The 26,129-nt window shown below is 37.2% G+C and overlaps 1 protein-coding gene and 1 pseudogene across 2 annotated transcripts in view; both read left to right on the forward strand.

Annotated features, from left to right (window-relative positions):
• The window catches only part of AQR (aquarius intron-binding spliceosomal factor), a 112,575-nt gene extending 98,164 nt beyond the window's left edge, over positions 1-14,411 (forward strand). For both annotated transcript variants that reach the window (XM_032261234.1, XM_032261235.1), the window contains 4 exons: positions 1,609-1,694; positions 6,462-6,636; positions 9,328-9,441; positions 14,005-14,411. In XM_032261234.1, coding sequence (XP_032117125.1) covers positions 1,609-1,694; positions 6,462-6,636; positions 9,328-9,441; positions 14,005-14,340 — 711 coding nt within the window. In that variant the 3' untranslated portion in view covers positions 14,341-14,411. The remainder of the gene's footprint in view (positions 1-1,608; positions 1,695-6,461; positions 6,637-9,327; positions 9,442-14,004) is intronic.
• A 5,977-nt stretch (positions 14,412-20,388) lies between these two features.
• Positions 20,389-25,753, forward strand: LOC116538721 (annotated as a pseudogene).
• Positions 25,754-26,129: the final 376 nt, after the last annotated feature.

The raw sequence follows: 26,129 nt of genomic DNA on the forward strand, positions 1-26,129 counted from the left end.
TGAGTAAAATGATAAAGATTGACATTATGTCAAGTGTTGGCAAGCATGTAGAACAACTGAAACTCTAGAACCGGAACATTGCTAATGTGTAAAGTAGGATAGCAATTTTGGAAAAGTTAGATTGTTTCTTGCAAAGTATGCACTTTTACTATACAGCTCAGCAATTTCCCTCCTGCATCTTTATTCAAGAGCAATGAAAACATGTCCACAAAAATATTTGTACATGAATATTTATTGCAACTTTATGCAAAATAGCTTCAAAGTAGAAACAGGCCAAATTTTCTTGAACAGGTGAATGAATAAACAAACTGTTGTATATTCATTCAGTGGAGGAATACTCAAAATAAAAAGGTATGAATTTCTTGTGTACACACAAGAATTATCTCAAAAACATGAATGAATATATCTCAGAAACATTATGCTGATTGAAAGAAACAAGACACAAAAGAGTATATCCTTTTGATGCTATTTTTATGTAATTCTAGAACTGGCAAAAAATAATCTATAGTGACAGAAGGTAGATCAGTGATTGCCTGGGGCTGGGGGATGCAGATTTGACCAAAATGGGGCCTGAGGTGATGGACATTTTTATTGTGGTGGTGGTCACATGGGAAAATGTGTTGTCAAAATTCATCAAATTGTACACTTGAACACATTTTATTGTGTATAAACTATGCCTCCATGTAGTTGACTTAAAAAATGTTTTGTAAACTTCCTAAAGATAAAGAGACCATAAATTGCAGTTTCTGCAGGGTAAGCAATAAAATTTTTGTTGAATTGATGAAAAGATAAACGCCTGAGTTGCCAGTATTAGTGACCGAAACCTTTCTGAACTTCCCTATTTGTACATACACTTTTTCTTATGTTTTTTCTTTCTTTCTTTTTTAAGAAACGGGTCTCATTCTGTTACACAGACTGGAGTGTAGTGTCACAATCTCAGCTCACTGCAACTTCCATCTCCTGGGCTCAAGCAATCCTCCCAACTCAGCCTTCTGAGTAGCTGAGCTATAGTCACACACCACTGTACGCGGCTCATTTTTGTATAATTTGTAGATGGGGTTTCACCATGTTGCCCAGACTGGTATTTAACCCCTGGGCTCCAGTGATCTGCCCACCTTGGCCTCCTATGTACATATATTTTCAAAATGAACAGAAAGTACTATGAGGATTATTTATTTATTTTTCTTTGATAGAGGAATGCTGTAGACATGTACTGGTGTTATGTTAAGTAATAAGCATGCTAAGTTACATTGCTGAGCATCAAACTGGAATACCAGTTAATAAGCTAGACATAGTCCCAGCTCTCATGAAGTTTGCAGTCTAATGGGGGAAGACTGTTAATTCCAAAACTAGTTATTTAGTTATCAGCAAAAGTAAAGACAAATGCCGTAAGTGTGAGTAACTTAAGGATGTAGTTTAATCTGGTTAGTATGGTTTATTTAATAATGTTGCTTAACTTGTTCTTGGAATTCCAAGCCTATGATTATGTTGCTTTTGGGATTTATTATTTTAAGGGTAAGATGTTTGTTTCTAGCACATTATTTAAATGATCTCTATAGTCTTTTGGCTTTTGAAAATGCACCATATTTTCCATTTTTTTATTTTTAGGTGACAACTGTTGATAGATTTCAAGGTCAACAGAATGATTATATTCTTCTTTCTCTGGTACGAACCAGGGCAGTGGGTCATCTGAGGTATGTAGGAAAAAACTTTCATAATAGTTATCAAACTTTTCTATCTACTTTAATTTTGAAATTCTGTGGCTAAGTGTTCTAAATATTTTTAAAGTTCAAACTATAGTTACTATGACAACTTTTGCTGCTTTTGGTTGGAATGTAACATCAGATTCCTTGTAGTAACCATTGTCATTGCTGCTGAATTTTTGTGTTCTTCAATGTTTTAGTAATTTTAAGCTTTACTCTTTAGTAACACTCAGAGATAGCATTTTATCATAAAATCTTAATGTGTCCTGTATCTGTTAGAAACTTAGTATCAGAAATTAAAGGAGATAAAGAAGTAAAAAGTTTTAAGAATAAATTTTCATTGTATAATACGGTTTCTCATTTTTTCTCATACACAGTCTTTCAGCTTCAGTGTTAGAGGACAAAGGAGCCGTTTGTCTCCCTGGATTAGGAATTGTCAAAACAAACAATAATCTATTTTTATCATTTATTGTGATGTATTTATGTGCTAGAGATTTATGGAAATAATATCTTCTTATTACAAAGCCTCCATTTAGTTTTATATAAAGCTTCATCTCCTATGACTTACTAATACAACTAAGGAGACTTTATTTTATTATTTTATTGGATAGACATAAAAAGAAAATTCTCAATGCTCTTGTAATGTTGTCATTAAGATCTATTTGGAGCTTAACCCAGTGACCAGGTTCATGAGATTGATAACTTTTATGAAAGAGTAATTAAAGATGTAATGTTTTAAGAAATTGTTTCACATTCTAAAATAGTTTGCTTTTGTGTATTGTCAAGCAAATATTTAGAGATTTAACTTTTCTAAAAAACAATTCCTTCTTCTCCTTGAGATTTATAACTGCCATCTCAATGGGCTATCACTATGGTTTACCTAATTAACATCTCAAAAACTTACAATATGAATATATGAATTCCCCTCCCTACCTTTTTTCTTAACTCTGGTACTTGGTCTTCAAATTCCAGTGACTTTAGTCCTATGCTGTTCTTTGCCTAATTTTTCTGTAACTTAGGAAAAAAGAAAGGTTTTGATAATAAAATGCTTATAAGTGAAGGCTTAAAATAAAACCTGATTTCAGTATTGTCTTGCATATCAAAATTTTCTAGCAAAAATACCTGTATTCCAATTAGTTACATATATTTGTTTTTGCCAAAATTTTCCTTTTAAACTCCGACTTCTTAATCAGGGATAGTATGGGTGATGGTTGTGCATAGAGGGGATATGTCAATTTCACTATTATTTATGATTCCAGTTACCCAGGTAGCTTAGCCGAGGGATCTTAGCTAGAATTTTATCAAACTTTTAATAAAAATTTCTGACTTGTAGAAAGCTAATCTTTCATATCCTTCCTATTATATATAGGTAAGAAACTGTTTCTGTTTCAGGATAACAAGGAAAGCTACTTCCTGCCATGTTTTATTTTTTAATAACTTTATTGAGATGTGATTTGCATACCATACAATCTATCTACTTAAAGTGTGCAATTCAATGATTTTTTTTTGTATATTAACAGTTATGTAGTTATCTCCACAATCAATTTTAGAACATTTTCATCACTCTAGCAAGAAACCCTGTACTTAGCAATCATTTCCCTCCCCTTTCCCCTAAAACCTTGGCAACCACTAATTTACTTCTTATCTCTGTAGATTTGCCTATTTTGGACACTTAATATAAATGGAATCATATAATATGTGGTCTTTTGTTACTGGCATCTTTCACTTAGCATATGTTCAAGGTTCGTTGTTGTAGGATGTATCCGTACTTCTTTCCTTTTCATTCCTGAATAGTATTCCATTGTCTGGCTATGTCACATTTTATTTATCCATTCATCAATTGGACATTGCATTGTTTCCACTTTGTGGTTATTGGAATGAATAATGCTGCTATGAATATGCATATACAATTTTTATGTGAACACTTGTTTTTCTTTCACTTGGGTATAGACCTAAGAGTAGGATTTCTGGGTCATATGGTAACTGTATTTAGCATTTTAGGGAACTGTTAGATTGTTTTTCAAGTACCTGCTTTATTTCTTTTGCTCACACCTTTTTTCAGCCAGGATGGACTAATTGGGTGATTGGGTTGGAGCCAGTTGCAGTTCCAGAGGCCTGTTTTAGGACAATGTGGAGCTATTTAGAAGCCAGAGTAGTGGGACAGTTCTGGTCCCTTTTCCAGCATTCATTGTTCTTGTACTGAACTGATTTGGACAGCCTAGCTACCAATAGAAATGTGTGTAACCTGTTCTGAGCCAAGTAATGAGGCTGCAGCTTTCCTCTGTTGTTTCCTCATAGGGGTTCTATCAGAGTGTTGGCATTGTTGTTTAACAGTGCTTTTTCTCTCCAGCCGTTTACTGGGGACTAAGAAAGAAGTTAGTAGTCAATACTGCCCTGCTTTCAAGACGTAACTCCAAGGAACTCTGCCTACTCATGTTACCATCCTTTGTTTTTTTTGCCTGGTAGTTTGTTGTGTTCATAGTGTTTGGTCATTCATTTAACAAACATTTTCATATCCTTCTACTGTCTGTCAGTGGGCTAGATTCTTCATATATGGTAATAGATGTAACATTCATGATCTCTGCCCTTGTGGCATTTAGGGTCTAGTGGCAGATTCATTAATATACCTTTGAAAGATACCTACGTTTGAATCTGCAGAAAATTTTTAGCTCAAATCTCTTCATGTAGAACGGAGATCACACTTACAAAAGCCACTTTATTGCACTATAGCACTGAAGACTGGGGAGTTGTTTTCTCAGAAGAACCATACAGGGGGCATTGCAGCAGTGCTGTTTCAGTGCTCTGTCTAGAGACAGGGGCTTCTGATGTGAGGGGGATCACATTGGTTACTATGAAAATAACAGTTTATCACCTGCTTCCATCACTAGCCCTTTTTCGCCCTAACAACATTAAATTTCACCATAATTTTCTTGATAATATGTCTGTGAGAACTTACACTAAGTTTTCTAGCAGTATCCTTTCAGTTACCAGTGTTGGAACCACCCAACTGTAGTATGAACCCTTGGGGTTCTCAGGAAATGTGGCAAAAATAATAATTTGGCTTACAGTAACCTAGAAAATAATATTTCCTTTATGAATCCAGTGTGTCACAAATGTAGAGATTCCTCAAAGTTCCCGTAAAGGAGTATTTCTTTTTCTTCTACCTAAATGAACATGTATTAATTTTGTTTGTTGCTGGGGGAAGGGTACCTATCCCCACTCTGTCCCCTCACACACATACATATAACACAAGAATATAAGTAATAGCATATGCTGGTGTCACACTGTACCTCCTAATAAAGGAAACTAGATTATTTTAAGACCATAGATTAGTCCGTAAAACACCATAGAAAGTGAGGCCGAATTAGGCTGGGCACAGTGGCTCACGCCTGTAATCCTGGCACTTTGGGAGGCCGAGGTGGGCTGATCACCTGAGGTCTTGAGTTCAAGACCATCCTGGCCAACATGGCAAAATCCTGTCTCTACTAAAAATACAAAAAAAATTAGATGGGCATGGTGGCAGGTGTCTGTAATTTCAGTGGCTTGGGAGGCTGAGGCAAGAGAATCACTTGAACCTGTAAGTCGCAGGTTGCAGTGAGCCAAGATTATGCCCCTGAACTCCAGCCTGGGTGACAAGAGTGGGACTCTGTCTCAAAAACAAAAAGAAAATGAGGCTGAATTACAGATACTCCCCAAATATCTTGGATTACACACAAAAAAGTTATTAGATAAATGTTCCAATTCCTGGTTCTCTCTGTCTCTCTGAATATTACAGAGAGTAATCTATTTCACTCTTTCATACTTTATTTCAGAGATTGGAGGTGATTCTCCCAGACTTTATTATTATTTATGAAAGTCTTCACTTGTGCAGAGTACTCAAAAATTTAAATAGCCATCTGAAAACATCCCAAGTAAAAAACTATCCTCTGCAGTTGAAACCAAAATGATCTTTTCTCACTAAGACACATTTTATCTAACATAGAAGTGAAATTACATTAGCCCTCTTTTATACATTTATTTGATTCGAACCTATTGTAAAGAAACTTAGGTTCTTTTTAAAAAAAAGAGATTAAAGAAAAATGACATTGTTTGTCAGATAGCCATTTTACATGTATAGTTTGATCATTCAGTTTAACTGTTTTCACTGTTTATATGAACATTGAGTACCTATTATAGGCCAGGCATTGCATCTAAATACTAGAATAAATACATCGATAAGACATGTTATAGGCTAACTGTCCTTTATCTGAAGTTTCAGATTTTGAATCTTCACATTAGGGATGCTAACTTGTATACTATATTTCCATATGTACTCATTATTGTAAATAAGAATAAAACAGTGTGATAAGAGTTATCTAGGAAGTAAAATTTTACCTTGATGGAGCCTGGGATTTTGGTAGGTGAAGTGGAAGAAGAACTAGTTAAGATTGACTCAGTGACAGTGATATAGTAAACCGGTAACTGACAATTGAACTATACTGTAATACTAATATATTACTTAGACCTTTTAAGTAAGTGCATTGCTTATTTTGTGACCCTCCCCCCAAAAATAACAATAAGAGGTTAGTAATGAAACCTTAACTTTTACTTGGTTTATTAGTCACGTAACATTGATTAACTTCTATTAAATTTTTAAGAAGCTTAACTTTTTATTGCCGTGGCTTAACAGGACTATCTCGTGAAATATGTGGAAAAAAAAAAGCTGCATAAATGTTAATAATCTTGAAGTGTGCTAATTATTTTGTTTATTTCCCAAAGGGACGTCCGTCGCTTGGTAGTGGCCATGTCTAGAGCCAGACTTGGACTTTATATCTTTGCCAGAGTATCCCTCTTCCAAAACTGTTTTGAACTGACTCCAGCTTTCAGTCAGCTCACGGCTCGCCCCCTTCATTTGCATATAATTCCAACAGAACCTTTCCCAACCACTAGAAAGGTAGGACTCCTTTCTTCATGTTATAGAACAGCATTCCTCAGAGGGGGAAATTGGGATTTTCTTATAGGTGACCACATTAGCTTGGAGCATTATTATACATAATTCACTTACTGGTTTAGAGGATGTTGCACTGAGGAACCGAGTAGATTTTCTATGCAAAAATAGTATCAGCAGGGCTCAGTGGCTCATGCCTGTAATACCAGCACTTTGGGAGGTCGAGGTAAGAGGATTGCATGAGCCCAGGAGTTTGAGACCAGCCTGGACAACATATAGAGATCTCATCTCTATAAAAAAATAAATAAATAAATGTTAAAAATAGTAATTCAGCCAACATTTATTTATCTACCTGTATTAGGCAGTTCATTCTTTACATACATTGCCTCATTTTCATCTCAGTAACAACAGCCTGTTACGTTATTAGATTCTTTTATTAATCCCATTTTACAAATGCAGAAACTTAGGGTGAGAGAAGTTAAATAGTTTGGCCATGCATCTAGCATAGAGGATCCAAGATCTGAAAAGCTAGGAGGTCTTTTTTAATAACATCCCCCAGAGTTCATGTTATTTATCATTATACTATACTGTTTGTCTTCAGCTTTGTAAGGAGAGCTTAACTACTTATTGAAAATAGAGCAATAAATAGTTGAGTTCTTAAGAAGCTTACATTCCGGGGAAATGAGGGAGGAGGGAGCACATATATTTAATGAAAAGATAGAGAAGTACTAGTCTCTTTAGTTTCTCATTGATACTTATATTCCTTTCCTATAAAGGAGAAGATATATATTTATTTTTATATCATTGTCTTTCTTGCGCAAAGGTTATTATACTATAGACTTTTGAGCTTTGCTTTTTTATTTAATGAATTGTCCTAGGGGATCCATTGGATTTTAAGTAACATTATTTTAGATGTTCACAGTATGCATCTTCCCACCACCTCTCTAAAAAACAATTAAATCTGTGTGTTTATTAATAATAAGTACTTTTTTAAAAATCTGCATTTTTATTTTTAAAGAAATGCTGCTGTGGAGAAGTAGCAGGAAAATGGTGGAGAGAGATCATGGGTGGGAGGGTCACATAAAGCCTCAAGTGTCAGGCTCAAGTCTAGACACAATCCTATTATGTCTGAGTTTCTCAATCTTTTGTGCGCTATTGAACAGGCAAATTCCTGACGAGAGGTCTGGGACAGAGCCTAGGTGTCATGATGTGTAACAAGCTCTCCAGGTGATTTCTATGTAAGGGCTACATGTCACACCTGAAGAAATCTGGAGTGTAGGTCAGACAATATCACTGAACAGAAGACTTGAAAACCCATGCTTTAGGTAACACTCATAAGTTCAAGGCCCTGGGGAGGTTAGGGCTGAGAACATCCCCCCATCTTCTGCTCAAGAGATAGTGAGGGGCAGGGAGTGCTGCATCTTGAGGAAAGGCAGCTCTTGGCAAGACTCCAGAAATTAAAGCAAGCAAACAAAAAGTTTTCCATGTTTTGAAGAGAGCATTTCCTAGTCAAAATAGCATGGCAGTATTTGTACATACGAGTTTTGACCATTGCAGAAAGTGACCATTAATCAAAAGAATACCTGCTTAGATGAAGTGCTACCATCCTGCTTACTTCTGAGAAATGCTGTTTAATTTACTAAATTATTTCTAGCTTGATGCTCCTTAAATAATTTGTGACTTTAAAATTAAACCCTCTTTTTGGGTGTATGTTTTTTACCTTAATGGTTTTCTAAATTGTTCCTGCCATAAGAAAGGATAAGACTTTCTAAACATTTTATTAGTAACTATAAATAGGACAGTTGTTAACCTCTGTTTTAGGGTGGTTTAAAAAGAAGTGCAAATTTTGTATTTTATTGTTTGGCTTTATAACCTTACCTACACTAATAGAGCAGTGTTTCTTAGATTGTTGTAGGAAGCTATAAAAGAATCAGCTCATTCCTCCCAGACCTTCTGAATCTGAATCTATAGGGTCTAGAGCCTTGGTACCTGCAATTAAACAGTCTACCCCAGATGGTTCTAATAAACACCAAAATTTTAAAAAGAACATTTGAATATTCACCCTCATGACTCATAGTCTGTATGTTCAGTAAAAGTAAATATTAACTTCTTATTTTTTAGAAAAATATAAGTAGCACGAAGAGTGTTAATTTTTTTTTTTTTCTGAATTATCTTGTGAACTGTCTTTGGAGCATACACGGTATTAGAAACTGCTGCTTTACACCATGTTGATTTTCCTCTCTATTCAAATAATTACTTCTCTTACTAATTCTTTTATATTGATTGTAGACTAAAACCCATACTTCATTTACCAACCCAAGATTGTATTAAAAGCTAGTGACTCAGCTTTTCTAGTCTCTGATTTTTCTAAATTTCAGTGGAATCACTATTCTTCATGAAGTTTACTTTTTTTTTTTTTAGTTTAATAATCTTTTTTTAATGGGAGTCACATGGCCGGCGGGCAGAGTGCACTGACCTGGGCCCCTTTTTTATTAATTCTATTTAAAAATCTGTTTTTTAAAACATTCATGAAGTCTTTATTGGACTCTTCACACTTGCGTTTTATGTCATCTTACTCTTAGGTCTTCCAGACCCTAATAGTGCTTTTTCATAAGATTAAAAAATGGGCTTATGTTGAAGTGTTACCTTCTTGGGTTGTTTGACCAGAAATTTAACATTCTTTTTTCCTTCTCACAGAATGGAGAGAGACCATCTCATGAAGTACAAATAATAAAAAATATGCCCCAGATGGCAAACTTTGTATACAACATGTACATGCATTTGATACAGACTACACATCATTATCATCAGGTGAGTTTCTCAAAACTGACTTTTATTTTTCTTGCTGTAGAAATGATTTCCTTTTTATCAGAATAAATCTTTAAAGTACCTAATTCCTTGTGGGAAATGAACTAAAGTAGGCTGTTATTATTTATATGACATTTGTATTTTTTAAAGCATCTTTATATAGGTAGAATTCATACATATGTTAAAGTTCACAAACTTAAAATGTAGAATTTTTTATGTTCTGGCATAGGTATTTACTTGTGGAGCCATTAGCACAGTCAAGATAAAAAACATATCCATTATCCCCAAGAGTTTTGCTTTGTGCTTGTTTGTAATCCCTCCTTTTTGTTTTTCACTAGTCCCCTTTTTACCTTTCCTAGGCAGCCAAGGATCTGCTTTCTGTCATGATAGGTTTCTTTCCATTTTCTGGATATTTATATAAATGGAATCATACAGTATTTTTTTTAACTTTGTCTGCTATTGTTTATACAAGCCTTTGCACTTAATCTTGGATAGATACCTAAGAGTGCAATGTCTGGATTATATGTTAAGGATGTGTTTAACTTTCTAAGAAACTGCCAACCTGTTTTCAAAGTGGTGTACCACTTTACACTCCCACCAGCAGTTTGAGAGTTCTAGTTGCTATACATCCTCATCCTTACTTGATATGGTAGGTCTGTTTTAAATTTTGACAGTTCTAATATATATACAGTGGTCTCAGTGTGGTTTTAATTTTCATTTCCCTAAGGACTAATGATGTTGAGCAACTTTTCATATGGACATTTGCCATCTGTATATCTTTAGGGATGTGTCTGCTCTGGTTTCTTGCTCATTTTTTTTTATTTGGTTGTATGTTTTATTAAGTTTCAAGAGGTTTTTTTTAATTTTTAATTTTTTAAATTTTTTTATTGAGATGGTGTCTTGCTTTGTCGCCAGGCTGGAGTGCAGTGGCGTGATCTCAGCTCACTGCGATCTTCACCTCCCAAATTCAAGCAATTCTCCTGCCTCAGCCTCTAAGTAGCTGGGATTACAGGAGTATGCCACCACACCCAAATAATTTTTGCATTTTTAGTAGAGGCGGGGTTTCATCACATGGGCAAGGATGGTCTCAATCTCCTGACCTTGTGATCCACCCACCTTGGCCTCCCAAAGTGCTGAGATTACAGGCATGAGCCACTGTGCCTCACCTCAAGAGGTTTTTATTTATTCTGGTTACAAGTCCTTTATCAGATATGTATTTTACAAATATTTTCTCCCACTCTGGCTTATTTATTTTGTAAGTATCTTAGCAAAAGTTTTAAATTTTGATAAAGTTCAGTATATCAAATTGTTCTTTGATGATTCATGCTTTTTATGTCCTAAAAATACTCAGCCTAACTCAGAGTTAAAAGGTTTTTTCTAGAAGTTGTATGGTTTTAGGTTGGATACTTAGGTAGGATACATTTTGAGTTAATTTTTTATGTGATACAGGTAGGATTGAGTTTTATTCATTTGCCTGTGGATATCCAGTTGTTTCAGCACCATTTCCCTAATCAGTTATTGTTTTCTTTGTTGAATTGCTTGTTATCTTAGTCAAAATATCAACTGACCATATATGCGAGAGTCTAATTCTGAGCTTTCTATTCTATTCCCTTGTTTTGTGTATCTGTCCCTTTGCCATGACCATACTACCTTGCTTACGGTAGCTTTACAGTCAATCTGGAAATTAGATAACATAAGTCCTTTAGCTTTGTTCTTCTTTCTCAAAATTGTTGTAGCTATCCTAGTTCCTTCACTTTTCTATATATATTTTAGAATCAGCAGGTCAGTTTCTACCCGCAAAAAGCATGCTATGGTTTTTAAAAGCATATTTTGAAGGGTAGGATTGTTTAGGATCCATTTAGGACAATTAACATCTTCACAATATTGAGTCTTCCTTTCCATGAATAAGATCTCTCATTTATTTAGATCATCATTGAATTCTCATCATGATTTTGTAGTTTTCAGCATACAAACCTTACACATATTTTGTTAACATTTTGCTCAGTAGTTTTCTTTCTTTTCTTTTCTTTTCTTTTCTTTTTTTTTTTTTTTTTTTGCTTCTTTTTTTGCATGGTAGTTTTTTTTTTTATTGTACTCTAGGTTCTGGGGAACATGTGCAGATCATGCAGGGTTGTTGCACAGGTACATACATGGCAGGGTGATTTGCTGCCTCCATCTCCCCATCATCTATATCTGGCATTTCTCCCCACGTTATCCTTCCCCACCCCATGATGTTCCTACCTTACCCCCCGCCACTAACTGACCCCAGTGTGTGGTGCTCCCCTCCCTGTGTGCACATGTTCTCATTGTTCAACACCTCCCTATAAGTGAGAGTGTGTGGTATTTGATTTCTGTTCTTGTGTCAGTTTGCTAAGAATGATAGTTTCCAGCTTCATCCATGTCCCTACAAAGGACATGAACCCATCGTTTTTTATGGCTGTGTAGTATTCCATGGTATATATGTGCCACATTTTCTTTGTCCAGTCTATCATTGTTGGGCATTTGGGTTGGTTCCAAGTCTTTGCTATTGTAAACAGTGCTGTGATGAATATAACATGTGCATGTGTCTTTATAATAGAACGATTTATAATCCTTTGGGCATATACCCAGTAATAGGATTGCTGGGTCAAATAGAATTTCTATTTCTAGATCCTTGAGGAATTGCCACACTGTCTTCTATAATAGTTGAACTAATTTATACTCCCACCAACAGTGTAAAAGTGCTTCTGTTTCTCCACAACCTCTCCAGCATCTGTTGTCTCCAGATTTTTTAATGATCACCATTCTAACTGGCATGAGATGATATCTCAATGTGGTTTCGATTTGCATTTCTCTAATGACCAGTGATGATGAGCATTTTTTCATATGTTTGTTGGTCTCATATATGTTTTCTTTTGAAAAGTGTCTTTTCATATCCTTCGCCCACTTTTGAATGGGTTGGTTTGTTTGTCTGTTTCTTGTAAATCTGTTTTAGTTCTTTGTAGATTCTGGATACCCTTTGTCAGATGGGTAGCTTGCAGAAATTTTTTCCCATTCTGTCAGTTGCCGGTTTACTCTGATTGTTTCTTTTGCTGTGCAGAAGCTCTGAAGTTTAATTAGATCCCGTTTGTCTATTTTGGCTTTTGTTGCCATTGCTTTTAGTGTTTTAGTCATGAAGTTCTTGCCTATGCCTATGTCCTGAATGGTTCTGCCTATGTTTTCTTCCAGGCTTTTTATGGTGTTAGGTCTTATGTTTAAGTCTTTAATCCATCTGGAGTTAATTTTAGTGTAAGGTGTCAGGAAGGGGTCCAGTTTCTGCTTTCTGCACATTGCCAGCCAGTTTTCTGAACACCGTTTATTAAACAGGGAATCCTTTCCCCATGGCTTGTTTTTTTTTTTGGGTTTGTCAAAGATCAGATGGTTGTAGATGAGTAGCATTACTTCCAAGGCCTCTGTTCTGTTCCATTGGTCTATGTCTCTGTTTTGGTACCAGTACCAGTGCATGGTACTTTTTAAAAATTTTCAAGGCCAGGCATGGTGTCTCACACCTGTAATCTCAGCACTTTGCAAGACCAAGGCAGGTGGATCACCTGCTGGTAGTATATGTCTGTAATCCCAGCTACTTGGCAGGCCAAGGCAGGAAAATTGCATGAACCCAGGAGACAGAGGTTGCAGTGAGCCAAGATTGCATCACTGTACTCCAACCTGGGCGACACAGCAAGACTCTGTCAGTTAATAGTCAGTCAGTCAGTCAGTCAATTCAGTTTCCATCACTGTAAGCAGAGTCCCTGATGAGAAAATCACTAGACTGCCATGGGGCAAAGGGCAGGCTAAGCACATAGAGTTGCTTTAGTTTTCGGGTTGAATGGGACAGAAACCTTGTTCCTTGCTGCTCCCTCCTCCCATGGCGTTGTCTCAAGGCTGGGCTCCTCTTTACCTCCCGCAGGGCTCTTTTTTTGTTTTTGTTTTTTTTTTTTTGGAGACAGAATCTTGCTGTGTTGTCCAGGCTGGAGGACAGTGGTGCACTCTTTGCTCAGTGTAACCTTCACCTGTCAGGTTCAAGCGATTCTCCTGCCTCAGCCTCCTGAGTAGCTGGGATTACAGGTGCCCGCCACCACACTCAGCTAAATTTTGTATTTTTAGTAGAGACAGAGTTTCATCATGTTGGCCAGGCTGGTCTCGAACTTCTGATCCACCTGCATCAGCCTCTCAAAGTGCGGGGATTACCAGCATGAGCCACTGCACCCGGCTCACAGGGCTCTTTAATCAAAGTTGACTCTTGAGTTGGTTTTATAAATCAGTCCTAATCAGTCACTGTTTTTTGCAGAAATGTTTACGGCAAAGTCTGTTGCTTAAAAATGTAATAGCTTTTCATGGTTGTTATTCTCTCTGAAGATTTTATATGTATTTTGATCATCAATATAGGACATCTTTGTAGGCATATTCCTAGACCATTGTCATCAGAGGTGTTACATCTGTGGTATAAAATGGCCAGCACTGTTTCGGAGAACTCTAGAATAATAATGTGAGAGGTTAGCTTTATAAACTGTTTTTCATATTGGTGTTGTCTTTTTTTTTTTTAATTAGACTTTTTTGCAACTACCACCTGCTATGGTAGAAGAAGGTGAGGAAGTTCAAAATCAGGAAACAGAATTCGAAACAGAAGAAGAGGCCATGACTGTTCAAGCTGACATCATACCCAGTCCGACAGACACCAGCTGCAGTCAAGAAACTCCAGCCTTTCAAACTGACACCACTTCTAATCAGACTGAGACCACCCCCAGTGAGACAGGAGCCAGTTCCAATCCAAAAGCTGTCTCTGCTTTATCTGAGACTCCCACTACTGTGGCAGGAGCTGTACCTGCACCGGCAGAGGCTAACATGCCTCAGGATGCCACATCTGCCTCAGCAGAGACCAAGTAGCCAAACTGTAGCCCTTCTAAAGAAGGACATGTCATTCAAAAAGTCTGAGTAAAGTTATTTTTTGTATTTTACATTTGCTTCTGCCATTTTACTGTCACTAATTAATGTTCAGTACATTTGTTTACTGATTTTGGTGTATTGAATATATATTTGTTTACTGATTTTGGTGTATTGAATATATTTTTTTAAATTATATGTGTACTAACAATTCTAGTTTCATTTGTTCAATCAGAAGAGCAAATAACCATTCCTTTGATGTTTTGATCACTAAGTGAATATATTTGTAATCATATCTACATTAAAATAATTTTCTATAGAATATATAATATATACTTGACATTTTTAGTGAAATTCTCTAAAGAAGAGGACAGAATACACTGAACTTAACCATGAATACCCTTAAGTGTCCAAATTGGGAAGGAACTTGTTTCTTTTGTTATATTATCAAATGCTTAAATCCTGTTTTCTTTTTTCTTACCTTCATTGTCTTTATGTAAAGATATTAATAGCAGTAAGGTATAGGTTTCTCCAGTTTATCAGAGTGGTTACATGCATTTTCTTCTCTCAAATCTTAGGATGCCTTAGAATTACCCAAGATGTCTGTTTATTCTTGAGACACACCTCAGACCAAAAGAGTCAGAATCTCAGGATTAGAGCCCAAGAATCTATATTCTAGGAGGTTCCCCACACCACCAATTGTTTGGGTTGCTGGCAGTGTGGCATCAGCCAAGGGTGGTGAGGTTGAGCCAAGATTTGTCATCAGCTAAATAGGAAGACTCTGCCAAATCAATCTGGGCAAGAAGCAGGATCCTGAATCTGGGCAATGAGAGTCAGAGAACTTAACGCCTGTGTGCAGGGTAGAATTCTCCCATGGCAGAGATTCTGAGTTTTTCTGCTTTATTTTTCTTAGGATAACCAGCCACAAGGAGACCTTTAGGTAAAATGTGGTTCTAATATGGGAAGGCAGAGGTACCTAGGACATCGCTGCTCAAGTGTGATTTGTGAACCAACAGCATCAACGTCGTACTGAAGTTTGTTATTTATAGAAAAGCAGAAGTTTGGGCTCTGCCCCAAACCTATTAAATCTAAATCTGCATTGCAACAAAGTCCCCAGGTAATTCATATGCACTTTGTTGTTTGACAAGCACTGTACTAAGATTACTGCGTAGTCTTCACATGAATGAGGCTATAATGGTAGAATTACCAGTGAATGTGACTAATGTTTTCTGACAAGAGACCTCTGCTTATAAGGTCCCTGGGCATGGTGCCCAGAACTGAGAAAAAAAAATGGTTTTGTGACTGTGTAGAGGGGAAGATTGCCCACTAGTTCTCTCTTTCCCATTTTGATCATCTGCTAGAGTATCTAAAGGGGAGCATTTCCCCAAAATATCCCCTCTAGTGCATCTACCTGTGGGCCTGGCCATGTCCAAGAAATCTTTGAAGAAACAAGCAAGAATTGTACGCTACTATTGAAATCCTTCTGGTCCTGACATTTTGAAGGAATGATTGCTTCATAAGGAAATTAAACCCAGAAAGTCAAGTCAGTTATATTTTTGAGTAACTAGTATTTGCTCAACTGTACCAGGTTGTGGTGAATATGGTCCAGACTCTCATTTTACGATGTGTCCTACTGTATCAGGCCACGTGTGTCAATGTCAGTTGAGGAGGGGGAGATGAAAGTGATGAGATAATGAGAGGAGTCAAATACAAAGATGTGATACTAGGAAACCCAGGTCTATTTGTTATCAGAGTAAGGATCCAACCAGATAGCCTGTTACGTAATTTCTCTGATAAAAGATTTTGAAAGCAGGTGCTGGGGGCATAATAGCACTCATAGAATTATTTTCATTTGTAAATATATGGTATCAGGCCAAGCAAGGGAAAGAAGCTTTAACTGTGTTACCGTCTTTCCTGGAAAAGACAAATTTTTCTCTCTACCCTTAGGGAATATAAGATATGATACCTGCAACCAAAATAAGTGGACTGTTAAGCTGCTCTCTTCGTAACTATTTTCTAAGCACTGTATATCAATCACTCTTGCCTAGCTGAGTGATCATACTTTTTCCTTTGCTGCTTGATTTTTCTGTCACACTGAAAAGCAAATTTAGGTAGAAGATGGGTAAGTCCTTTGCCCTTGTCAAAAGAATTAAAAAGGGGTGAGGCGGTGGGATTTGTGTTCTTTTAAACTGTTTATTCATTGGAAAGGCAAGTGAGTTGCAGTTGACTGTAGAATCTTGGAAGTTTTGAAGGAATTTAAGAGCTCTACTTACTTTAAACAATGAGGAAACAACCAGAGAGACTTAAGCACGGTGGCAACTGTGGAAGACTGGGGTAGAAGCCAAGTCTACAGTCCTACGGCAGCGCTTTATTTTTTTCAATCAAGCACACGTGAGGGATTGCTTAATAAATTCAGGAGTTTTCTATATAATTTGAGATTACTACAGATACAGGTATTCTAGCTATTTGACTATTTTATATTAGTGTTCCCATTGCTCTTCATCCTATTTTTCATATCTAAATATGTCATGATTTTAGAATCTCTTTTTAAAGAAAACCAAAAAGATGCATGCCATAAAGAATTATCATGAAATGAAGCAATTCAAGTATTTAGAATTTCTTTCTTCTTTTTTTTTCCCCCAAAATGCTGAGCTAAGACAGTTTATTGCCAACAGTTGAGAATAAATAGCTCTGTTGATTAGGCAAATGAATGAGAAGCTCTAAACATTATCAAGACTCCTGAAGTTGGTGTAATAAAAATTGAGATGTTTTGCTAGATGCTGAGAGAAAAGGCACAAATGGGCCATTTGTGCTCCTGTAAACAAATGAAATTTTGTAATGATCAGTAGACAGCATGATATTGTAAAACAGACTTTGGACTCATCCAGACCTGGCTGAGAATTTTACCTAATTTGCTTATCAGCATTTGGTTTGACCTTAGACAAATTTTACAACCTCCCTAAGCCCATTTTATCTATAAATAGCAGGGAAAGGATCTGTTTGGATTTGGGGAGGGGAGTTGTTCTAGATACTTAGAAAATACCAGTTTCTCTTTCTGTTTTCTTCAAAGCTTTGTTGGCAATGTAGGATATTGCCAACTAATCCTTTGACTTGAGTCCTTAACCATGCCCCAATCCAGGGAGCATGAAATATGATCAAGAAGGGGACACCTAGTGGCAGTTGACCTTTGAGGATCTGTCTAGGATCAGGTCTGCTGATTTGGAACCCCTGAATCAATACATCATAACATCGAGGATGATCTCTGCCAAAATTAAAATTCTGGCAGAACAGTATAAGCAGAAGGAAGACACTGGGTCTTTCTGAAATATGGAGCTGATAACTTCTATCAATTCTGAATTCTCTACTGTCCCACCCCCAAATCATCTATATTGTTGCATGTACTTAGCTTTCTGCCTTGAATTGCTGTTTCCTTTTTCTATTGCACTCAGATGGTATTTTTAGAGATGTTTCTTCAATCAAAACAAGATAAAAAAAAAAAATAGTGACCCTTTTGCATAAACCAGAAGAGCAGTGCCTTGCTTCCTTTGAGAAATGCTTGGCAGTTAGCCTGCGTAATTATTTAGCAATCATGTTAATAGATGTTTAAGAATAATGGAACTGGAGCTGTACTGAGCCAAGGATGGAAATGAAGACATGTGAGACTATTTTTTCTTCATCTACTGATACTCTTCAGTTACAAGGATTTAATTTAAAAGGGTTTTAATTAAATGGGATCCAGAAGCTTTGGATGCTCTAGTTTCTCTTCTTAGAGACAAACCCCAACTCCGTTTCCTGGAGCTTGACTCAGCATGCAGCATGGTACTCCTGACTGATAGTGTGCCAGCTTTATTCACTTATCTCTCTACCTTTTGGCTAACATTTATGCTGGCTGACATTTTGAGCTTACGTACAAAGATGGCCGATACCATTTTTTTTCAACATATATTACAGAAAATACTACTCTTGAAAAAATACTCTGAGAAATATGTTGTATGGTCAGATAAGTTTGGGAAACACAATGAATTATTGTTTCCTCTTTGCAGAATCACAGGGTACTGTGAGCTAATTAATGGCTCTCAGATGTCCCACTGGAAAGAATCATGTTTAGCTTTGTTTAACCTAGCACTTCCCAAACTTGCTACGGTAGAAAGCTTTTTAAAAATAAGATACCTTAGGTAGCTATTTCCTTAGAACACAGTTTGGGAACCAGTATCTTTACATCGGTCAGAACTGTGACTCTCCCTTTAAAAATAAGCCCAAATACATTTATTTTCTTACCAGGTAACCAGAGGCTGAAGTAACACAGCTGAGGAGGAAACCAGAAGTGAAGTGATTTGTACAAAATGTTATAGTGTAATTTATTGACTGTCATGTGGTATTAATAGCAACATCCTGAAAATGCAAATGAATAAAAGTTTGGTCAATGTACCATGACATTCCTTCATGTGAGCCTCCTAGGAAAAGGTCACTGAGCATTCTCTGTTTACATTTTAATTTTAGACTCCAGAATTTCACACTAAGTTTTTCTTCTCATTTCTTATGCAGTAAAAGAAGAGTTCATATTTCCAATGTGTCTTGCTTTTTGTTCTTTAATTTTTGTTTCCTTAAAAAGTTTAAATTCCAAAAAGAGAAAAGAATTACTTAGCATAAGTAGAGGTGGTCTGGAAATAATAAAAGAAAATTAAGGCAAATGTAAAACATAAAGACAGTTTCTTCTCTTAAGAATGTTTAACACACAAGGACCCCAGAAATTACCTTGCATGAAACATATTGAATTCTTTCTAGATTTCCAGAAATGACTGTCCCCACAATCCTCTTCCCCTCCACCTTTAACATTGTGCACTCTCTTTATTATGCTTATCTCTGTGTTGTAATCTAAGTTCAGGAACCTCAAAGGTATCTGCTTCTCTTTGAAAGATGCCTGTTGTAACATAAAAAGCTCTTTTGAGAAGCTGAATTTGTTGACATTTAAAAAAAAAAAACAGTTCTGGATGGGAAGTGAACCTTTTCTACTTTAGTTCACTGGTTCATTTGGGCCATTTTTGATTGGTTGGTTGGTTAGTTTTTTCCTTCTGGTTTGTAGTTCGGTTGTCCATGAAGTGAACTAAAAGTGATTACTGTGTTACTGTACTTTCATTTCATTTTTGCTTCCAGTGCTAGTTCTAATTTCAGACTGCCACGAGAATAGGAGGGGAATAAGGGCAAACCTCGTTAATTTCTATTACCATTTTGTTGATTGACTACTTTTCACAAAGTGAATTGAGTTTAATAAAAATGTTGAAGATGTTTATGAAACTAATATTTATATATTAATAGGCTATTGGATGCCAACTCTGTGCCAGGCAGCAATGCCAAAAGCAACTCTAGTACTTTATAGGTGAGAACATCAAGGCATTGGGTGATTTGCCTAGGACACCACAGTTAATTGAACTGAGACTAGAACCATCATATGACGTTTAGGCAAATTCCTTACCATGCTGCTCTTTAAACTTCTTTGCTTGAGACAAATTAAAGAAGGAAACAACACCAATTGTGCATGAGTAAGACAAGCCTACTAAAGAATTTCTCTATGGTCAATATACCAGAGAGACTAGGTTGCCAAAATCAGGATAGGAAATACAAGGTCTCTAAAAAGAATGTCCCAGTGTTTACAATATTTAATCTTACAGGTGAAAGACAAATTAGTATTTGTTTTGGAATGAGAAACACATAATAGGAAGGGACTCTAGTAGGTGATACTGTATGTCTAAAAATGCTAATTATCCTAAAGCTGTTTTACATTTAAGCAGAAGGAAAACATGTTAAGTTATAATAGTTTTAAAAGTGTGATTGGCCGGGCGTGGTGGCTCACGCCTGTAATCTCAGCACTTTGGGAGGCCAAGGAGGGTGGATCACAAGGTTAGGAAATTGAGACCATCCTGGCTAACACTGTGAAACCCTGTCTCTACTAAAAATATAAAACGTCACCTGGGCATAGTGGCACATGCCTGTAGTCCCAGCTATTCAGGAGGCTGAGGCAGGAGAATCGCTTGAACCTGGGAGGCAGAAGTTTCAGTGAGCTAAGATCATGCCACTGCACTCCAGCCTGGGCAACAGAGCGAGACTCTGTCTCAGAAATAGAAGACAAAAAAAACAAGTGTGACTTCTGAGTGTGTTACCTCGACTCTTAGCTTCTCAGGAAAAGTAACTGGGACTTGTCTGCTTCTGTTGCCTTTGCCTTTTAATCCCTAGCCACAGTGCATGAGCACATCTCCATCCACGTTCGCCAGGCTAATGTCCAGATTGATAATCCCTGCTCAGACCTCTGCTGCCTGGAAGAAGGCATCCAGCCTGATGGCCAGATACCAAGTGACAAGACCACTGGGGGAGATGACTTCTTTGACATCTTCAGTGAGACAGGTGGTGGCAAGTAAATGCCCAGGGCAGTGTTTGAAGACCTGGAGCCCATATTCATTGACAGAGTTCACATTGCCATCTACCACCAGCTCTTCCACCTTGAGCAGCTCATACAGACAAGGAAGATGCTGCCAATAAATATGTCCAAGGGCACTATGCCATTGGCAAGGATATCACTGGCTTCATGTTGGACCAAATTCTCAAACTGGCCAACCAGTGCACAAGTCTTTAGGGCTTCTTGGTTTTCCACAGCTTTGTGGGGGGAACTTGTTCTGGGTTCACCTCCCTGCTGATAGAATGTCTCTCTGTTCATTATGGCAAGAAGTCCAAGCTGGAACTCATTTATTCAGCTTTCCACAGCTATAGTTGAGCCCTATAACTCCATCCTCACTACCCACACCACCTTGGAGTGCTCTTAGTGTGCCTTTGTGGTAGACATCTGCCATAGAAACCTCAATATTGAGTGCCCAACCTACACTAACTTTAACTGCCTTATTCAGATTATGCCCTCTATCACTGCTTCCCTCAGAGTCGATGGCTCCCTGAATGGTCATCTGACAGAATTCCAGACCAGCTTGGTGCCTATCCCCACGTCCACTTTTTTCTGGCCACATATGCCCCTGTTATCTTTGCTAAGAAAGGCTATCACGAACAGCTTTCTGTAGCAGAGATCACCAATGCTTGATTTGAGCCAGCCAACCAGGTGATGAAATGTGACCCTCACCGTAGCAAATGATGGCTTCCTGCCTGTTGCATTGTGGTATCATCCCAAAGATGTCAATGCTGCCGTTACCACCATCAAGACCCTGGACTGGTGTCCTACTGGTTTCAAGGTTGGCATTAATTACCAGCTTCCCATGGTGGTACCCGGTGACCTGGCCAAGGTACAGAGAGCTGTGTGCGTGCTAAGCAATACCACAGTCCTTGCTGAGGCCTGGGCTCACTTGGACCATAAGTTTTGACCTGGTGTATGCCAACCATGCCTTTGTTCACCAGTACATTAGTGAGGGAGTAGAAGAGTTTTCTGAGGCCCATGAGGACATGGCTGCCCTTGAGGAGGTTTATGAGGAGGTTGGTATAGATTCTGTTAAAGGAGAGGGAGAGGAAGAAGGAGAGATATTAACTATCCATTCCTTCAGCCCTGCAACATATCTCACTCCCAGAATTTAAGCTTCAACATTAGTTGACAGGCATTAAAGCTTTCTGGTTAGATTGTTTTCACTCAGTGGAGATCAATGTTCCACATATACCTGTAAGATTTTTCCATCATGTCTCAGTGCCTTTATAGCAGATTAAAGGTATCAGCTATGAAGAGTTCCTTGATTAGCAGCATGTGGCAATGAAGCAGGACATACTATGTATCTGTAGGCATTTTAGGATCCTGAAGAATACATTTGATACATTTTGTGACATACACATTTATTTTTTTAAAAAACAAAGACAATAGGAGAGCGTCTTTTTTCTAGTCCAGCCAAAGTTTTGTCAATTTATTTGTCTTTCTAAAAAGACCAACTTTTCATTTTGTTGGTCTGTATTGTTTTTTAGTCTTAATTTCATTTATTTCTGCTCTAACCTTTATTATTTCTTCTTCTAATTTTGGGTTTGGCTTGTTCTAGCTTTTCTAATTCCTTGAGGTGCATAATTGGGTTATTTATTTGAAGTCTTTATACTTTTTTGATACAGGTGTTGATTGCTATAAGCTTCCCTCTTAGTACTACTTCAGCTATATCCCATAGATTTTGGTGTGTTTTATTTCCATTTCCATTTGTTTCAAGACATTTTAAATTTCCTTCTTCAAGTCTTTATTGACCCATGGGTCATTGGAGGGCATGTTGTTTAGTTTCCATGTGTTTGAGAAGTTTCTGAAGTTCCTCTTGTTATTAATGTTTAGTTTTATTCCATTGTGGTCAGAAAAGATATTTGATATGAATTCTATTTTTTTTAATTTGTTCAACGTTGTTTTGTGCCATAAGATGTAGTCTATTCTAAATAATGTTCCATGAAAAGAATGTATATCCTGCAGCAATTGGGTGAAATGTTCTGTAAATGTCAGTTAGGCCTATTAGGTCTAATGTATAGTTTAACTCTACTCTGGTGTTTTTTGTTGATTTTCTGTCTACATAATCTGTCCATTACTGAGAGTGGAATGTTAAAGTCCCCTTTCATTATTGAATTGCAGTCTGTTTCTCCCTTCATTCTCCCTTCAAATCTGTTAATGTTTGCTTTATATGCTTGAGAGCTTTGGTGTTTGTTGCATAGATATTTATAATTGTTATATCCTCTTGCTGAATTAACCCCTTAATCATTAGTGACCTTCTGTGTCTTTTTTTTACAGTCTTTGATTTGTAGTCTATTTTGTCTGATATAAATATAGCTACTCCCTTTTTTATTGTTTCTAGTTGCATGAAATATCTTTTTCCACTCTTTCACTTTCAATCTAAATGTGTCTTTGTAGGTGAAGTGGTTTTCTTGGTAAACAGCATATGGTTGGGGCTTCTTTGTCCATTCAGACACTCCTTAGCTTTTAATTGAAGAATTTTGTCCATTAACATTTTTTATCATTATTGATATATAAGGACTTACTACTGTTGTCTATTTTCTGACTGTTTTGTAACTTCTGGCCTGTATGCTTTCCATTGAGAAGTTTGTTGCCAGATGCATTGGAGCTCCTTGATATGTTACTTGCTTCCTTTCTCTTGCTACTTTTATGATTCTGTCTTTGTCCTTGACCTTTGAGAGTTTGATTATTATATGCCTTGGGGTACTCTTATTTGTTCAAATATGTTTGATGTTCTCCAGCCTTCCTGTACTTGGATATTTATATCTTTCTCAAGTTTTTGCAAGTTTTGTTATTTATTTGAATAAGCTTTCTACCCTTTTCTCTTGCTCAATTCCCTCTTGAACACCAAAATTCTTAGATTTGACCTTTTGAGGTAATTTTCCATAGTTTATAGGTGATCTTTATTACTTTTCATTCATTTTTCATTTGTCTCCTCTGACTGTGTGTTTTCAAATAGCCTGTCTTCCATCTGATTCTTTCCTCCACTTGATCCATTTTGCTGTTGAGAACATCTAACGAACTGTCCAATTTAGCAATATTTCTCAGTTTGAAAAATTTCTATGTGATTTTTTGTGTTACTTCAGCCTCTTCATTGAATTTTTCTGATAAATTTCTGAATTGCTTTTGTGTGTTAGCTTAGAAATCACTGAGTTTCCTTAAACCACTATTTTGAGTTCTTCTTCAAAAAGTTCATTTATTGCCTTTTTGTTAGGGTCGGTCACTGATTCCTTGCTTTGTTTGTTTGGGAAGATCATAGTTCCCTTTTTGCTGCTGTTTCTTGTGGATGTACATCTATGTCTTTGCATTGAAAGATTAGTTATCTATTCCTTCTCTGCCTAACTTGTTTTGGTGTTTATTGAATGTATTTGGGTACAGATTCTTTGCCACCAGGTCACTGCCCACTTTTCAGCTGTACGTAGTGACTTAAGCCCGGATTTCACCTTGGCTCTAGTAAACACTTGGAGCACAGCTCTTCCTGAATGGGAGAGATTCCAAAAGGAATGTCCTGGCTGTGTAGGAAGGTTGGCTAGGGGTTTTGCTCAGGGAATCTGTGGGACGGATCTCCTACAGCATGGTGCTGCTGAGCAGCCACTCTGATTTGGCATCTCCTTTGGCAGAGTTACAGAGCACAATTTCCAGGGCTGGGTATGGTAATCCCATCTTCCCCCTTTGTCTCTGCCTGTCCTCAGGGATATTTCTCTCTTCAGGCACTCAAGATGTTCCCTGCAAATTAAGAGAGGGACAGGTCCCCTGCCAGGAAACCCAACATCATAAGAAAACTGGTTGTCCACATCGATCTCACTTTCTCCACCATAGAAACAAATGAGTTGGGCGGGAAATTTTCTGTGGACTTGCTGCCCAGAAGAAAGGGGAGTCTTACTCTCTTACAATCTTCTCAGTGTTTTTCCACTCCTCTGTGGCCCCAAGAACTATCTCTCTTCATATTTGAGTTCTAAAATATTTCTTGTGATAATCTTAGTGCATATTTGTTTTTGGTTTTCTACAAAAGGGAATAAAAACAGCTTGCTTCTACACTGCCACTTTGAAACCAGAAGTCAGCCTGGATGATCTCTAAGGTCCTATCTTCTATCACAATTAGCTTTGCCTGTTTTTTATCTTTACATAAATTGAATCATACACAATGTACTTGTTGTGTTTGCCTTCTTCAATACATTTCTCTGAATGATGTGAAGTAGGGTTCAGCAGATCAACCAAGTACTATTTATTCAAAAGGCCATCCGGCCTGGCACGGTGGCTCATGCCTGTAATCCCAGCGCTTTGGGAGGCTGAGGCGGGTGGATCACCTGAGGTTGGGAGTTCAAGATCAGCCTGACCAACATGGAGAAACCCTGTCTCTTCCTTACAAATTCTATCCAGCACAGCCTTCCCAAGCTTCTGTCTCTTAAATTCAGTGGGACTGCTGGGCTTCTACTTAGTTTCTCCCTAAGTAAAGGCAAACAGTGCTGCTCTTCAAAAATTGCCTCTAGGCAAAAGCCAGGGCAATCACAGTGCTAACCTTGTTCCTTTTCTTTCTCTCCAGGATCACAGAACTATGCAGTCTTTTGTTCAATGTCTATAGTGGCTTCATGTATTTTGTCCAGCTTTAATTGATTATAGTGGGATGAACAGAAGCAGAAGTTGACATTGTTTTTTGCAAATATGAAATTAACCTTATAATCCTAATCTTTTTTATAAATACTATATTACATTTGCTAGTATTTTGTTTAGAATTCTTGCATTTATGAGAAAGATTGGTCTATTTTACCTTACTTGTCAGGTTAGATATCAACATTAGAGTGACTTCACAAATTGAATTGGAAAGTACTTTTTTTTTTTCTTTGAGACAGGGTCTCATTCTGTGGCCCAAGCTGTAGAACAGTGGTGAAATTTTGGCTTACTGCAACCTCTACCTCATGGGCTTAGGTGATCCTCCCACATTAGCTTCCCAAGTAGCTGGGACTACAGGCGCACACCAACATGCCTGGTTAATTTTTGTATCTTTTGTAGAGACAGGGTTTCACCATGTTGCCCAGGCTGGTCTCGAACTCCTGGGCTCGAGTAGTCTGCCTGCCTCGGCCTGCCAAAGTCCAAAGTGCTAGGATTATAGGCAGAAGGGTTTTGTTGTTGTTTTGTTTTGTTTTGTTTTGAGTACTCTATTTTTATTCACTGGAAGTGTTTTTTATAAAATTGATAATATTTCTTCTTTAAACACTTGGAAAAATTCAACAGTGAAGCAAGCTAAGGCTAGATTTCTTTGTGGGAAGATTTTAAATTTCAGATTCAATGTATTTAATAATGTAAGACTACACTATTTCTTCTTGTGTTGGTTTTGGTA

This window comes from Sapajus apella, unplaced genomic scaffold (genome assembly GCF_009761245.1).
Source record: "Sapajus apella isolate SASKATOON/1434 unplaced genomic scaffold, GSC_monkey_1.0 scaffold122, whole genome shotgun sequence".
In the NCBI taxonomy this organism is placed as follows: Eukaryota; Metazoa; Chordata; class Mammalia; order Primates; family Cebidae; genus Sapajus; species Sapajus apella.